General features: G+C 31.9%; 1 protein-coding gene and 1 pseudogene across 1 annotated transcript; one reads left to right on the top strand and one right to left on the bottom strand.

Moving 5' to 3' along the window:
* Positions 1-1,836: 1,836 nt before the first annotated feature.
* On the bottom strand, positions 1,837-3,767 carry LOC136208100 (uncharacterized; annotated as a pseudogene).
* A 10,419-nt stretch (positions 3,768-14,186) lies between these two features.
* LOC136209676 (uncharacterized) lies at positions 14,187-15,063 on the top strand. The gene is made up of 2 exons (XM_066001223.1): positions 14,187-14,473; positions 14,564-15,063. Exons 1-2 carry the CDS (start codon positions 14,251-14,253, stop codon positions 14,824-14,826), a joined length of 486 nt encoding a protein of 161 aa, XP_065857295.1. The 5' UTR covers positions 14,187-14,250; the 3' UTR covers positions 14,827-15,063.
* The last annotated feature ends 3,225 nt before the right edge of the window (positions 15,064-18,288 follow it).

Below are 18,288 nucleotides of genomic sequence, written 5' to 3'. Positions count from 1 at the left end.
ATGAAGATATGGAGAGATAAGGGTATAGAAGTAATTTTATATTAAGTGGTTGCATTTTTTTGACTTTTTGACCGGTCAAAGCTGAGGTGGCGCGTTGACTGAGCATTGACCGGTCATTTTTACCTGTTGTACACTTTAGTGGAAAGTCACTAAAAGGTTGTACAGTTTAGTGTGACAAAATTTTGGTTGTACACCAAAGTGTGATTACAGGTAAAGGTTGTACACCACGTATGTAATTTACCCGAGATTCGTCAGTAATATAGAGAAAATAGTCATTTAAAGAGCAATTAAGAGTTTCTTAGAATTGGTTTTTAACCTAAACTCCTCAAAATTTCACTTAAAAGCTCAAGAAATGACTATTAGAAATGCTCAAAAAGATTCTAACAATTACCAAGTGAGTGAGGGACTGGTGAAATAGAAAAGGTAAATGGTAGATGTTGAATGTCAATATAATTTTCACACAAACTCACCCAAAGTATTAGCATAAATTAGAGTAGGCTTTAGCAATGAATGGTGAATGAAACACGCATTCTTGAACTCATAATCCTTGAACTAGTAGAACTTAGCCTCAGTGATCCACCCTTTGAGAATTAAGAGGCGGACATCTGACCTTATAAAAGAGACACAAAATACCTTCATAAGAAAAGAGTACTATGGAGATTATGGGGTCGACAAGTTCAAAGTACAAAATCCTACGAGAACCGAGGTTTGATACACAAGAATAGTAGCAAATGTTGGCTACAATTCATCTATACTCTTAAAAGTAGATATTGACAAAATATGTTTGTAGGGGAAATCCCTTCGGTATTGGTTAGTTAGTGAATCGATGGAAAAGTCTCCATGTCACACAGGAACTGGTCGTACATGTGAAACTTGGATACAACTCATATGACATTATTATTATTTTTGTTAAATCTATATAATCATATGGAAAATAATAAATTATTTACCCTAAAAAATTAAGTTAACAACATTATATATATTATTTTGCTTTAAAAAACAAATTTAGTTTCCAAATATATTTAATGGAAGAGGAGAAATAGGAAACCAACAGTATTTCCAAGGGTGAATTGAAGAAGGCAAAAACGTTTATCTCCTTTGTAAAAAGCCTGTAAACAGCTAGTCAACCAACATTCAACAACCAAGTTTCATACAAAAACAAATAAAATTTTATAAGAAAAAGAAAATTAATTTATAAAAGTCTATCTTTATTTTTTGAAACTTCAATACTCATTTTACCCTCTTCAAGGCCGACGTCTCATCCCCTTGAGAGCTTTTAACAACATTGACTAGAACATAAAACAAAAATAGTTTCATGGTTTTTAGATTTGACTTTCCTAAAAGATGTTGTATCTCCTTTACCTGGAATTACAGCTTATACCTGAAATATAGCAAACTGAAACCGCAATTTGTCATATAGATCGCCACTGCCCTTTATAGAATACAAGACTGTTAATGAACAACTCTGTAACCTCGAACTTTTCCTACATTTTGAAGTGAAAGACACACATTTCTGTTATTGCGATCATTAAATTTCTAAATCAAACAAGCACAAGTAAAACTCAGCAACAAGCATGGTTACGTTCATATCCTGCTTTTGCCATTTGAGCATCTAAGATACTCACCTACTCTGTAATATGCAGATCAACTCATCCATCTTCACTCCCGAAAAGCATTACTGATGGAGCCTTTTTTTTGTTTTGGAAAAACAGAGATATCAGGCACAATGTATTTCAAGTTATCCTAATAATGTAACCACAGTCCATGAATCAATTGATCCTATTACCGTGATGAGAATATCCATTAGTCTTCTAAGATGATCCTAGTTGAGGATTTTTAACAAAGACAGACATTTGGATCTTCTTCGTCTGACTCAAATTCGACCTGCAAGCATTTACAAACATAATTGGACATATCATAGTACTAGAAAATCAATAATACAAAGTCAAAACTGGAAACTGAATCGATATCTATAATTATTGGAATGATCAAGCTGCAAATATCGCTTACAAACACTTAGCCTCAATGATCCACCCTAGTGGACATCTGACCTTGCAAAGGAGAGACAAATGTCTTCACAGGAAAAGAGTACTATGGAGATTATGGGGTTGACAAGTTCAAAATGCAAAATCCTACAAGAACCGAGGTTTGATACACAAGAATTGTAGCAAACATTGGCTACGATTCATCTATACTCTTAAAAGTAGATATTGACAAAATATGCTTGAAGAGGGAAATCCCTTTGGTCATACAGTGTGACACTTGGATACAACTCATTTCACGCATTTATTATTTTTGTTGAATCTATATAATATATAATTGTATAGAAACTAATAAATTATTTATCCTAAAGAATTAAGTTGATAACATTATATATATTATTTTGCTTTAAAAACCAAATTTAGTTTCCAAATATATGCAATGAAAGAGGAGAAATAGGAAACCAACAGTATTTCCAAGGGTGAATTGAAGAAGGCAAAAACATTCATCTCCCATGTAAACAGCTAGTCAACCAACATTCAACAACCAGTTTCATACAAAAACAAATAATTTTATAAGAAAAAAGAAAATCAATTTATAAAAGTCTATCTTTATTTTCTGAAATTTCAATACTCATTTTACCCTCTTCAAGGCCGGCGTCTCATCCCCTCACAACATTGACTAGAACATAAAATAAAAAATAGTTTCATGGCTTTTAGATTTGGCTTTCCTAAAAGACGTTGTATCTCCTGTACCTGGAATTACAGCTTATACCTAAAAATTAGCAAACTGAAACCGTAGTTTGTCGTATAGATCACCACTTCCCGTTATAGGATACAAGCATGTTAATGAACAACTGTAACCTCGAACTTTTCCTACATTATTTTGAAGTGAAAGAAACACATTTCCGTTATTGCGATCATCGAATTTCTGAATGAAACAAACACAAGTAAAACACAGCAACAAGCATGGTTATGTTCATATCCTATTTTTGACATTTGAGCATCTAAGTACCTACTCTGTAATATGCAGATCAACTCATCCATCTTCACTCCCGAAAATCATTAGTGATTATGCATTTCAAGTTACCATAATAATGTAACCACAGTCCATGAATCAATTGATCCTATTACCGTGATGAGAATATCCACTAGTGTTCTAAGATGATCCTAGTTGAGGATTTTTTAACAAAGACAGTACGTTTGGATCTTCTTCGTCTGAGTCAAATTCGACCTGCAAGCATTTACAAACATAATTGGACATATCATAGTACTAGAAAATCAATAATACAAAGTCAAAACTGGAAACTGAATCGATATCTATAATTATTGGAATGATCAAGCTGCAAATATCGCTTACATTCTCATCCTTGTACCATCTTCCATGACCATCTCGTTTCCAACCAGCTTGTATAAACTTGAGTTCCAGCTCTCTGCGTGCTCGGAAATCCACTGGTTGTTGTTGTTGTATGAGTGACCTATCATATGCTTGGACTGGAGGACTTGTCACTGTTGGCACATTTGTCACATGTTCGTCACCCAATTTTGTCATTGAATTTCGGTTTCTAGAGTTCTGCTCGGAGGTTTAACCATAAAGGACCTCGGATGCCGCCTTCCTTGTCTGCTCAATCAATGGTTTATTAGCAGCTAACCTAACTCTTTTGTTAATACTAGTGGAATAAGCAGAGTATTAGCCAATGATGATCTCTTGTTAAATTCTGCTTCTCTTAGCCTCGACTCAGCAGCAAGATGGCGGGATCCCTTGCAATGCATCTGCAGCACCAACATTTTCATAATCCAAACAGAGAGAAAAATCAAAACAACTAAGTTAAAACAGCTACCAGTTACAGAGGAACACACCTTTTAAGATTAATTCACCATCAATTTAGCTTCCACCAGAATGCAAAATAAACCTATTGTAGACAATTATGAAAACCTACCTAGCATATCCATTTGAAACTGTACAGTCTTAATTAGTTCATTATGCACAGTCAAAATAAACAAGATCTCTAGATTACACCATAAATTAGATAAGATAAAAAAAATAAAAATACATTTGCTCCTAGCAAGCATACCCATTTTGAGCCTTTCCTTTCTTCAAGCAGCTGTCTTCGTTTCCTATATCATTCCATTCGTGTCTTTCTTTTCTTCAAGCGGGTACATTTGTCCCTAGATCGTTCCATTTTAAGCCTTTCCTTTCTTCAAACATCTACCTTCGTTCCTCCTTTTGAGTCTGATCTAGCAAACCCAAAATGACAGATGAGGGAGGAGAAAAGATAAAAAGTTCTGGAAGAGAAAGGTGGAGGAAATGAAACTCAATGTGCTGTTAGGAAAGAGGAAGATGTTAAATCAATTTTTACTAATAATTACTCTTTTTTGGGATTTAAGCTTCTCTCACACGGTGTACTCATATAGCAAATAATCGAAATATTTCATATTTTTGTGTAAAAATATAAGTATTTGTATTTAATAAATTTATTATAAACCCCATTATTATTTAAATCTCTTTTTGGCATTATATAGTGAGATTAAGGTTATAATACTATTGCTTTTAAAACGATTCACCAATATGATGAGACTTTTAAGATATAAATTTGTTGTTTTCCTTATAAACTTTAGGGTAAATAATTTTATTAGTATTTAGATACATTTTTACATATTACACTAATCATTTCCTTATAAACTCATCAAATTATTATAGAGTATTTTTTTTTTTATCAACAACTAAAATAAATTATCTAATATTGTTATTTTTTATTCCAATAACATATGTGGCATAATATTGAAACTCCAAATAAATAGTGAAGGACTTAATGTGTCAAAATAAAAGATAAAAAACTTGAGAAAAAAAAATGAGAGGCCCAAAATGTATTTTCCCTCTCATGAGCCATTACAATCAATTTCTTCTTTATTTCAATATCACCTATCTCACAACTCAACTCATCACATCTAATTGTTTTCAAGCAATGCATCAGCGAGCCACGCACAATAACGATCAACATCATCTGAATTTGGATCAATTGCCGAACCTGTGATTTCGTTGCCCTCAAGAAGATTCACCGCTTGTTCATATCCATTACCCTGTTGGTTCAACATGTTTCTGGAACTAGTTCCCATAATCTCTTCCATATTAGGTATTTCAAACGGAATCAGGGCAAGAGTTTCATCCAAGAGATCACTTACTGAATTATCATTAGAAATTTCCATAACATTTTCCTTTTCTTGGTCCATAACATCAACATTTTGGACCGGATCAGTTTCGCAAATTCGCTTGCCAGGTGTCTAACAGATTATTTGAATTCTGTTATGAAGGATTTTGATGGCCTGAGTGTGTGTGCAACTTTAGATAGGTGAGGATCATTATTGAAACGATGTGTTTCAATGTTGTTAATGAAACTCTGCGTTTTGATCCGCTGCTGTCAACGTGAAGCTTTATTATCCCGTGTGTAGCTTTTCTGTTCTGTTTTGTTTCTGGTTACTGTCCACTTATTTAATTACACGCTAATTACAGAAAGTTTTCCTTCCATTTTGCCACAAACTGCACTATTACACCCTAATTGAAGTTCAACTACGCATTAATTAATTAATTCATATAATTGACTCATTCATCAGAATAAAATTGAAAAAATCGGTGAAAGACGGTATAATGGACGACTTTGTTAATAAATAAAGTGCAAACCAACCCAATTTAATTATACGGTGAATTTAGAATCTACTACTGTTGAATTTCTTTATTAATATTATTATAAACAAATGGACAAATTTACACCTTCCCTTCTCTATATAAAGTCATTAAACACATCTATAAACACATCATAAACATTTATCAAATTTGATTTTTCTCAAATTTATTAAAATCTTATTTTTGTAACGGAGAATGGATCGTTTCGCTATATCTTTTCTACTCATTGCTTCCTTAGTAGGAGTTAGCATGGCCAATAGAAATTGGCACTATGGTTGGGCACCCCTAAGCATATCCCACACCACCCAATTTCGGAAAATAAGATAAATGTAGGAGGCTCTTCCAACTGGACTTTCGGTTTTAACTACGGTCGTTGGGCTTTCCAACATGGTATCTTTTACCTCAATGATACTCTCGGTAAGTTTATTGTTACATGTTAATAGATATCCGGCTTTAAATGTTACTAATTTGATTAATGGATGTTTGCAGTATTCAAGTATGATCCGCCAAGCGAGAACAACATACATCCTCATAGTGTGTATTTGCTACCAGACTGGTGGAGTTTCGAGAGTTGTAACATGACAAATGCTTTGAAGCTTGCTGATGAATCACAGGGTGTCGGGGATGGGTTCCAGTTCAAGTTGGAGAAATGGCAACCCTACTTCTTTGCTTGCGGTGGAGGCAATGGCTTCCATTGTAATAATGGCACCATGAAGTTCTTCGTCATGCCACAACTTCGTTGGTATTGAATCAAATGACGGACAATCATGCGGTCCTCGTTTACTTAATAATTAAAGGGAATTTCATTTTTTCCATTTAAATGTATGTTTCTTTGTTTAATAAAGTTGTTTAAATGTTGTGCTTGTGCAAGCATTATTGTATTTGCAATTCAAGATGATTAAATAATAAACTTTTCATTGGTTTACATTGGCTCTATCTATATATATGAATCGAGGAGAATGAAAAATTAATCTATGCTAACTCAATATGGTAAATTGGCATAACTCAAGCGATGAAATTAGTGTCGAAACTAAAACACAATTTGAGGGAGGGGCCTTATTGTAATTTTTAAATCCAGGCTAGAACTGTTGCAAAATCTATGAAGAAAATCCACCAAGAGACGAAAACAGATCATAAAAGATAATAAAATCAATAAAAGGAAAAAATAAAACAAAATATGAATATGAATCATATAGATTGAATGAAAATTCAATACTTCCCGCAAATTTAAATGCGCAGAAAGATAGTTGCAATCTAAACTTATCATTGAAATCCTTTCCAAAATATAAATCTAAATTTATCCAATTGAAATCATGTAAATCCTATTGAAATCATGTAAATGTCCCTTTTTTAAGAGGATTGCACAAAAGTTTTGATTCTTCAAAATTTACAAATGTTTAACTTACTTCAAAATTTACAAATGTTTAACTTACTTCTAAACTTTAGAAGCTCAAAGAGATGATGACGATTCTAGATTTGAGTGTTAAAACAAAGGTTCAAAGAGTTATTTAGGATGTTAGCTGCTTATACGTTGAGGTTAAAAAAATGGTTAAAAGGCTCAAAGTTGTTTTTTTAAGGGAAATGATGAGTTGGATAGGTAAAATTTACAAAGTACAAGGTTATCCTAATAAAATTCTTCATCATCTAAATATCTTAATTGAAAGTATACGGTCTCATCAATCTGGTATTAGGTGCAAACCCTATGACTTAAAGCTAATAAAAGCGCACAAAATATCAAAGAATAAAGCTTTTTTATGTTGCTTATTAGGGTTAAAAATCCTCACAAAATGTTAGGTTCTTTGTATGTTCTAAACTTTTCCTAGAAGTTCAAATTCGGTAGCACAAACCTTCAATAATTAATCTATGAACTAGAGAATCAAAGATAAGTTAATTAACCAAAGCAAACTAAATGCAATCATAACATTTGAGCGTATAAATGTGGAATGAAATTAATTAAAGAATCCACAAGTACAACAAAAGTAAATAATTAAAACAAGATAAAGTGAGATTTTATATCCGGCGTTTGGTATTTTATGATGATAGGAATAGAGATAAAGGTTATAGTGATAAAAGATTGAGATGAAGTTAAAAATAAGATAGGATGACTTATTATTTCATATTTGGTATCCAAGATAGGGATAGAGATAAAATGATTAATTTTACTATATTACTCATCTCCAAATTTAAATAGACTTATATATTATTGTAGTATCAATGTGGGATGAAATTAATTAAATTTAATCTAGATAGAGTAAATTTAATTAATTTCATTCCACATTGATACTATAATAATATACGGACAAATTTAAGTTTTTAAAAGTTTAAAAATTAAAATTAATTTAAAAAATATTAGGAATACTCTATCAAATTTTCAAAACATAACAAATAGAATAAATAATAAAATTTGAGAGATAAATTAGACTTTTCAATCTAAATAAGCTATCATCATGTTTTATACCATTCTCTCAGAATATAATTTAGTGGGGATAACAGGTTTACCCCTCCGTTGTATCACCCTCATATCATTCAAATAAATTGGGATAAGTTATTTTTCGATCTTTTATTATGAAATTTTCAGAAGTATGTCTCAATCTTCACAATATAACCCGATCGTACTCTTACAATTATTGGATAAAATAGCTTACATTATCGGAACAGGAAATCCGATCTTTGTAACATCATGAAGACGTCAACAATTGATGAAAATCGTTTGTCATCATATTCATGAAACACGGGAAGAGAATACCATTTTCATTCAGTTGAAACGCATACCAAGTTTATATTAAACAAATGCAGGAACTGAAAAAATTGGGGAAAAAACAGCAGAAAGCTTTATTCACGTACCAAGTTTGTTCAATGAATTAGGGGTAAATTACACTTATGGCCACTGAACTTTACCCATTTTAATATTATGGCCACTGAACTTCAATTGTTAACGGTATACCACTACATTTTACTTTTTTTTAGCAGCGGTAGCCATTCAACTTTAACAAAATCCTTAAAATAACTGTTAACAACCTCAAAATGAAAATATTTAAGAATTAAAGTTGTTCAAAACGACATTTACCATGAAACCACATGTTTATTTTCTAAAATCACCCTTTTTGGAGATTTCTCTCTCTAAAAATCCACTCCCTCTCCTAACCAAACAACACCTAAATGACCTAAAAATGAAAATTTTCAAGAATTAAGGTTCATTAGAATCGATTTTTTTATTTTCAAACCGTTAGCGGTCGTTTTAAGTCGTTGAGTGGTCACTGATGTTAAAAAGTATAAAATTCAGTATCATACTATTAAAAATTGAACTTCAGTAGCTATAATATTAAATGGGTAAAGTTTAGTGGCCATGAATGTAATTTACCCAATGAATTAGAGAAAGTTTTCCTTTAATTTTTCCACAAACCATTGCACTCTTGCACCCTAATTGAAGTTGACCTACGCAATAAATTGAAAAAATCGGTGAAAGACGGTATAATGGACTGACTTTCTTAATAATAAAAGTGCAAACCAACCCAATTTAATTTTACTGTTCAATTTCATTATTACTATTGAAAAACTGGACAAATTTACACATTCCCATCTCTATATAAAGTTACAATAAACACATCCATCAACATATCATAAACATTTTTCTATCCAATTCTTTCCAAAAGAGTGGTCTTTCTTATATTTAGAATCAACGGAGAATGTGTCGTGTAGCTATATCTTTTCTATTCATTGCTTCTTTAGTAGGAGTTAGCATGGCCAATAGAAATTGGCACTATGGTTGGGGCAACCCTAAGCATACCCCGTACCACCCAATTTCGGAAAATACGATAAATGTAGGAGGCTCTTCCAATTGGACTTTCGGTTTTAGCTACGCTCGTTGGGCTTTCCAACATGGTATCTTTTACATCAACGATACTCTTGGTAAGTTTATTGCTACATGTTAATAGTTATTCACGTGCATTTATGAGGTTTAGGTGTTACTAATTTGATTAATGGATGTTTGCAGTATTCAAGTATGATTCGCCAAGCGAAAATAACATACATCCTCATAGTGTGTATTTGCTACCAGACTGGTGGAGTTTCGAGAGTTGTAACATGACAAACGCTTTGAAGCTTGCCGATGAATCACAAGGTGTGGGGGATGGATTCCGGTTCAAGTTGGAGAAATGGCAACCCTACTTCTTTGCTTGCGGTGGAGGTAATGGCTTACATTGTAATAATGGCACCATGAAGTTCTTCGTCATGCCACAACTTCGTCGTTGGTATTGAATCAAATGACGGACAATCATCCGGTGCTCGTTTACTTAATTATTAAAGGGAATTTCATTTTTTCGATTAAATATATGCTTTTTTTAATAAAATTGTTTAAATGTCGTGCTTTAGCTCCTATACTAAGGAAGCATTGAGTAAATAATTTGAATTTGCAATTCAAGATGATTATATAATAAAGGTTTTATTGGTTTACATTGGCCCTATATTCGTATACATGAATGAAGAAGAACTAAAAGTTAGAGGGTGTTTGTTTCAGCTTTTCGGAGGAGCGTTTAGCGTTTCACTCCAAACCGCAGGAAATATAGCGTTTGGTTAGGTTTATATAACCGCAGCGTTTAGCGTTTTCTCTGGAAACTGCAGCGTTTTGGAGCGTTTCACGAAAAGCTCCTATTTGGAGCTTTTCATAAACAGCTGTTTGTAGTTATTTATTATTGACAAAATTATCCTTCTTATTTCCACAAAAATATGTTTATTCTTTAACATTATTTATATTTCTACAATATAATTACCGGAAAAACAAGGTTTTGTTGCGTTCAGTAATTTTTTTATTTTTTACATAGATTATTTTTATTAATTTGTGTAACACATTTTTTATTTTATAATAGGATAAGGTGTAAAAATACCCCTAACATTTGTAGCTATGAGCAATTTTACATTTAACGTCTAAAATGGTGCAATTATACCCCTAATATTGGCAGTCAAAAGCAATTTTACCTCTAACATTGACAGGTTGGGTCAATTTGAGAAATAATTTATCAAACCGTCTTCTTGGTCATGAATATTGTCATCTACACGTCACATGTGCACCATTTTATCATTGTTAGTAACAGATCGCAAACATATAACTAGACGTGAATTTTTTTTTAAGAAAATAAAAAATATATTATCTTTTGTATGAGTTGAACAAAAAAATTTCAACTATTTCGATGAATTTATAAATATTAATATTCAATTTTATTATTAAATCACAAAAAAATATATGAATTTTTTTAGAACTATTGGTATGTGCAATTGGTGTTGAATATGAAATAGAATATCTATATTTTTTAATAATATCTGAAATCGACCCAATTTGCCAATGGTAGAGGTAAAATTTCTCTTAGTTGCCAACGTTACGAGTAAAACTGTACCATGTTTTTTAATTTCACATTTTTCCTTTTATAATTTCATCGTTGATTAATTTAAAACATGTCCATTTTAGACATTTTAAATCCGAACAGCAACAGTTCAATATAATTTTACCAAACACTAGTAATTAAACAACTAATAACAAACAGCTAACAGCAACCGCTAACAGCTTACTGCAACTGCAAACAGCTAACAGCAACCGCAACAGCTATTAGCTAACAGCTGAACCAAACAGACCCTTAATCCATGCTAAATTGGCATAACTCAAGCCGGATGTGGAATCAGCGGAGAAACTAAAACATAATTTGAGGGATTGGAGAGGGAACGTTACTGTTTAATATTGGATTCAGGTCATCTCATAACTGATCGGAAGTGTTATTTATTATATATTGAAGCCATTATATATTAATTTATTTATTAATTTTTATATAATTGACGAATTGTAATTTAGGGGTGTAAAATTTGTTTTATTTAAAAATGAATGAAAAATATTTTAATAATATTGGGTATCACCCAGACTTTATTCAAAAAAAAAGATTAAATAATATATTTTTTATAAGCTAATTTGTAAAATTTAGAAATTTTGGTTAATATTATATAAATTTTATTATGAACATCTTGATTAAATTTGAAAACTAGTAAAACAAAGTGCTGTTTGATAAAACTAAAAATTAAGTGCTGAAAAAATAAGTCCTGAATTTTAAGTGCTGAATATTATAAGTTCCGAAACTATTGAGTGATATCATTATTATAAAAATATTAGTTGGTAATGTTTAACTTAAAATGTTAAGTTAAATATTTTGACTTACTAAAATAAGTGCTTTTTAACTTAATTTACTAATTTAAGTGGTGGAAAAATAATTGTTATCAAACGCACTTAAATTGAATAAGTGCTTAGTATTTTAATTTAAGTCATTAAGTGGGTTATCAAACAAGGCCTTACTTATATAATTGAGAGCAATTTTAGTAATTTCATATACAAAAGTAAATGAAAAGAGATAAAATTTAAAGACTTTAACGAACTAACTAGTAGAATAGGTAACAATACAATAACTAATAAATTGTTTCACACTAATGAATTATTGTTAATATCATTTTTGAAGTGAGGTAGAATCAAGATTAAGAATTTATCACATGAAACAAGCATGTTAGTGTGTTCAAACCAAGTCTAACGTGAGTGATTACTCTAAATGGAAAACACATATAAGAATCGAGTTGAAAGAACTAAAAGCTCACCATATAAAAGTGCTTAATTACAATATTGAAAGAACAATATTATTAGATTAATATCTTTGCGTTTGGATCAAAATTCCTATCGTGAAAATCCTAGATCAACTAAAATGAATAAGTTGAGAAATCAAACCAATATATGGAGCAAGAAGCAATTTTTGAAGCCAAAAAAGATAAGATTCTATTTAATAACTTTAAACAATAATATAGATATTATTTATGAATATTTTTAATTATTTTATTATTTAGATTATTTTTTGTCAACATTTTTATTTATACAATTTTTATATATTAATAAAAACAATCCATATTAGTCTTTTTTTTTCATATTAACATCCACCGCTCTTTACTAAATACTAAATATCAATTGCTAACAATAAACAGCTAACAACAATAATTCTAACTAATTAACAGTAGAACCTATGTAAAATTTTCAAAACAATAATCTTAAAATTGAGATTATATCACAGGCCTAAAGGTAAGAATGATATATTAAAGGGTTCTTTACATAAAACTCATAAAAATAATAATATTTATTTTTTTTTTGGTAAGAAAAAAAAAATATGAATCTTTATTTTAGAAATGTCAAGTAATTCTGTAACTGGTTTGGTTGGTAAAATGAAAGTGGAAAATAAGACCATCATATATTTTCGTTAACTGCAACCTCATTTTTAGACATGACATAATTAATATAAATGAGTGATAAAATTGTAGATAACTTTCAAAATTTGAATTTCCCTGTAATTTCCCCTATATCAAATTCATGTAATCACTGTCAATAAGTTATATAATTGTAGTTTGTTGAACTTTGCATAATATTATATCTCCTCCTTAATTACTATCAAAGGATTAAAAAAATTGGCACTATAATTTGACCATCATTATAACATCATGCAGACGTCAATAATAGACGAAAATCGTTTGTGATCATCAGATCAGATTTTCAGGTGTTGATTTTCAGGCATCACATACCAACTTTATTTTAGTCAAAAACAGCAGAAAGCTTTATACTGTCTTGTGTATAATAATAATATAAAGAGTTAATTATAAATATTATAATGTGGTTTGTTCGATTTGTAGATCGGTATTTATGGTATTTATTTTTTTTATAAATACAACTCTGTAGTTATAAAATTTTACATGATTTTTTATTTTATTAAATTTGGCTGATAACAACCTCAAAATAAAAAATGACAAGAATTAAAGCTGTTTAATATCATATTTACTATGGAACTATATTTTTAGTTTTTGAAAATCATTATTTTTTGGAGTTTTCTCTCTCATAAAAAAACAATACGTAAATGACCTCAAATCTAAAAAGTTGAAGAATTAAAGTTACTTAAAATATCATTTAACTCTTGAAAATTTTCATTTCAAGGTCGTTATCGACCAAATTCTGATAAAATGAATTCAAATGTAAAATTTTGCAAACCACGGAATTGTATGTGCAAAATTTTGCACACTACATTGTAAAAAAAATATCACATGTAAGGGTCTACAAATCGACCAAACCATGAGATAGTTATTTGTAATTAATCCTAATATAAACTGATTAAGCTACCATTTCAGTTGACTTGTGCCTTGTTTAGTCAATGAATTTCAGAATGTTTTCCTTCAATTTTGCCACAAACCATTGCACTATTACACCCTAATTGAAGTTCAACTACGCATTAATTAATTCATAAATTGACTCATTCTCAAAATAAAATTGAAAAAATTGGTGAAATACGGCATAGTGGACGACTTAATTAATAAAGGTGCAAACCAACCCAATTTAGTTATACGGTGAATTTAAAATCTACTATGTTGAATTTTTCTTTATTATCATTATTAAAATAGTAATTTGGTAAATTTACACATTCCCCTCTCTATATAAACTTATGATAAACACATCCATCAACACATCATAAACATTTTTCTATCCGATTCTTTCCTTTCTCAAATTTAGAATCTTATTTTTGTCAACGGAGAATGGACCGCGTAGCTATATCTTTTCTACTCATTGCTTCCTTAGTAGGAGTTAGCATGGCCAATAGAAATTGGCACTATGGTTGGGGCAGCCCTAAGCACAAGCCACACCACCCAATTTCCGAAAATAAGATAAATGTAGGAGGCTCTTCTAACTGGACCTTCGGTTTTAACTACGCTCGTTGGGCTTCCAAACATGGTACTTTTTACGTCAACGATACTCTTGGTAAGTTTATTGCTATATGTTAATAGTTATCCTGATATACATTTACGAGCTTTCGATGTTACTAATAATTTGAATAATGGATGGTTGTAGTATTCAAGTATGATGCGCCAAGCGACAAGAACATACATCCTCATAGCGTATACTTACTAGCGGATTGGTGGAGTTTCAAGAGTTGTAACATGACAAACGCTTTGAAGCTTGCCGATGTATCACAAGGTGTCGGGGACGGGTTCCGGTTCAAGTTGGAGAAATGGCAACCCTACTTCTTTGCTTGTGGTGGAGGTAATGGCTTCCATTGCAACAATGGCACCATGAAGTTCTTCGTCATGCCACAATTTCGTCGTTCGTATTGAATCAATTGATCGAAAGCTAACCCGGAAAGATGCTCAGACAAATCAAAAGGAGCTCCTGATAAATCATTAAAGGGAATTTCATTTTTACCGTTACATGTATGTTTGTTTGTTAATTTAATAATTGTTCAAATTTTGTGCTTCTTTGAATTTAAAGAATGTGATGTAGCTGCTTTATTCAGAAAATAAATCGAATTTGTGATTCAAGATAATTTTATATAATAAAGTATTATTGGTTTACATTGGTCGTATTTATATACATGAATCAAGAAGAATGGAAAGCTAATTTATGATAACTGAATATGCCATTTTGACACAACTGAAGAAAGAATCAAAAATTCACAATGTTATCCGAGACTCAATTTTTCCAAAAATCATGAATGCCACCACGGCTAAATAAGCTTAGAAAATATTGAGAGATAAATTTAAAGGGACTGCTAAAGTTTGCAACATCAAGCTCCAAAATTTTAGGAGAGACTTTGAGAATCCTAAAATGAAAGATGGTCAAGGTATCAAAATCTATTCGTCAATAGTTAATGAAGTTGTGAACCAGCTACGAACTTATGGAGAAGATATTGGTGATCAAAGAGTTATTCAAAAACTCTTGATTACACTGACTGAAAAATTTGATTCAGTCATTATGTTATCGAAACCAATGATCTTTCCCAGACATCAGTCACTGAAGTACTCTACAAGCTCATGAAGAAAGAATTTCTAGAGGAGCAAAAATTCATTCTGAGGGATCTTTGCAGTCCAGACACAAAAATAAATCCTCTTCTTTCAGATCAAAAAATAAATCTGATGAAAAAGGAGGTCAAAATTCGGGAAATACTTGGAGATCCAAAGATGGAGATAAGAAAGGGAAATTTCCTCCTTGTGGCATATGTCAATTGACAAACCACTTGGAGAAAAATTGCTGGAAGAAAGGAAAACTCAAATGCAATTATTGTCACACCGAAAATGATTGCAGAAATAAGCCACAACATCAAGCTGCAACCAGTCAGGAGATTCAAGATGAAGAAGATCACTTGTTCGTTGCTTGTCAAGCTGCTACAGAAAATAAAGATATATGGTTAATAGACACTGGATGCACTAACCATATATCTAAAGATCCTCATATCTTCACCAAACTGGATGAATCCGTTCAAGTACCAATTACGATGGGAAATGGAGCTGTCGTAAAATTGGAAGGCAAAGGAATGAACGCCATCAATATGAAGAAAGGAAATAAATGATGTCTTGTATGTTCCTAGATTGAGCTAAAATTTCCTAAGTGTGCCGTAGATGATGCTTAATGGTTATTTTTTGCACTTTAAAGGTAACACTTGTGCAATTTATGATTCTCAACAAAGAGAGGTTATATGTGAGTTGATGATGTGAGGATCTTTAGACATATGGTGAGTTGATGATGCCAAAGCCAACTATTAGATCCGGTTTGAGCTTTCATTGCTGTCATAGTAAACGCATTGTTCATCATCAACTCACCACTCGATATACTCCTCGATAAAATGGTGTTTCAGAACAGAAGAATAGAACAATAATGGAGATGGCCAGATCAATGTTGAAAGATAAAAATATGCCTAACAAGTTTTGGGCAGAAGCAGTCTATACATCTGTTTATCTTCAGAATCGCAACACCATAAAAGCGGTTCAAAACATTACTCCACTTGAAGCATGGTTCGGGCACAACCCTTTTTCCGGACATTTGAAGATGTTTGGTTGTATCTGCTACATGCACGTTCCAGTTGAGAAAAGACACAAGCTAGAAGTAAAGGCGGAAAAAGGAATCTTTGTTGGTTACAGTTCTCAATCCAAAGACTACAGAATATACTTGGAGACATCAAAAGTTATCATTAGTAGAGACGTCAATTTTGATGAAGAAGCTTTTTGGAATTGGGAGCATAACAAAAAAAGACGAGTGGACAATCCATCATTTCAGCAAAGTACTCAACCAAAACAGGGTCAGTCGTAGAGGAGCACCAGCAAAATTCAAGTTCAGACTCAAGTGATGAAGATGATTATCTAAACAATTCAGCATCTCCACCAACAAAGACAAGACTCTTAAACGGTCTCTGCGACAACACAGAGATTTTAGAATCTTATAATTATGTTTCACTTGAACCAAAATGTTTTGAAGAAGCAGCTCAACATGATGAATGGAGGCTTTCAATGAAGGAGGAGATCTGGATGATCGAGAAGAATCATACTTGGGAGCTAGTTGAAAAACCACCGCACAATGATGTTATTGGCATTAAATGGATTTTCAAAACCAAATTCAACCCTGATGGCTCAATCCAAAAGCACAAATCGAGATTGGTTGCAAAAAGATACTCACAATAATTTAACATTTGCTCATGTCTCAAGGCAAGATACAGTTTGTACAATTCTTCCACTGGCATCACAAAAGATGTGGAAAGTTTATCAGTTAGATGTGAAGTCGGCCTTTCTAAGTGGGTTTCTCAAAGAAGAAATCTATTTCAAGCAACCACCAGGTTTTATTGTTGAGAAAGAATCAAACAAGGTACTAAGGCTAAAAAAAAGGCCTTGTACGGTTTCAAACAAGCCCTGAGAGCCTGGTACAGCAGAATCGATACCTAATTCAGTGAGCAATGCTTCAATAAAAGTCGGGTGAGTATACTCTTTACATAAAAGCTAATAAAAAATTCAAATATCATCATTGTTTCACTTTACGTTGTTGATTTGATTGTGACGGGTAATAATTGACATGATCTCAAAATCACAAGAGCATGGAACAAAGGAGCTTGGATTTAAGGAGCCCATTAGAAGCATGAAGGATCTATTGGAGCTGTCAATTGGACCTATGATGAAGAATCGTGCAAAGAAAGACCAACAAATGCTTAATGGACTCGTCTTGAGCTTCTTTAAGCAAGGAATGGATTCTAGCGAAGTCATTAGAGATGGTATATTTTTGTGTTGTATTCAAAGCCAAGTCCATAATAATGATATGTAAAAAGGTTGATCATGTTTTAAGAGAAACTTTGGACTCTCATGTGTTTGACATGTGCAAAACTCATTGACACTCATTAAAATTAATGTTATAGCCTTATAGGTTTGATTGGGCTTATTTCTAGCTAATTAAAAGGCCCAAATAATGTTAATTAGTGGGCTGAAATTGGGGTCTAAAAGACAAAAACGAATTTCATGTTTTTCCTTGTCTAATTAGGATTTTTTTAGCTTGGTGCACTAGGATTCGACTTCCTTTTTAGTTTAGGTTTAAGTTTCTTTTGTAGCCTATATAAAGGCTTGTATTCTTCATTATTTTTCATCAATCGAATATCAATACTTTTATGAACAAAAGTTCTTCTTCTTTTGGGAGTTATTTTCAATCCGGGATTGAATTCTTTATTGTGAGCTTGAGAGACCGGGTCGTCATTCTTGCAATATTATCTTGATCGTGAACAAGTATTTTGGTAAGGTGCTTGTGAATCGTCAAACACTCAGGTT

The sequence above is a fragment of the Euphorbia lathyris genome, chromosome 10 (assembly GCF_963576675.1).
Source record: "Euphorbia lathyris chromosome 10, ddEupLath1.1, whole genome shotgun sequence".
NCBI classification, from domain to species: Eukaryota; Viridiplantae; Streptophyta; class Magnoliopsida; order Malpighiales; family Euphorbiaceae; genus Euphorbia; species Euphorbia lathyris.
Note: the sequence above shows the minus strand (reverse complement) of the source record. Positions and strands in the feature narration are given on the sequence as shown.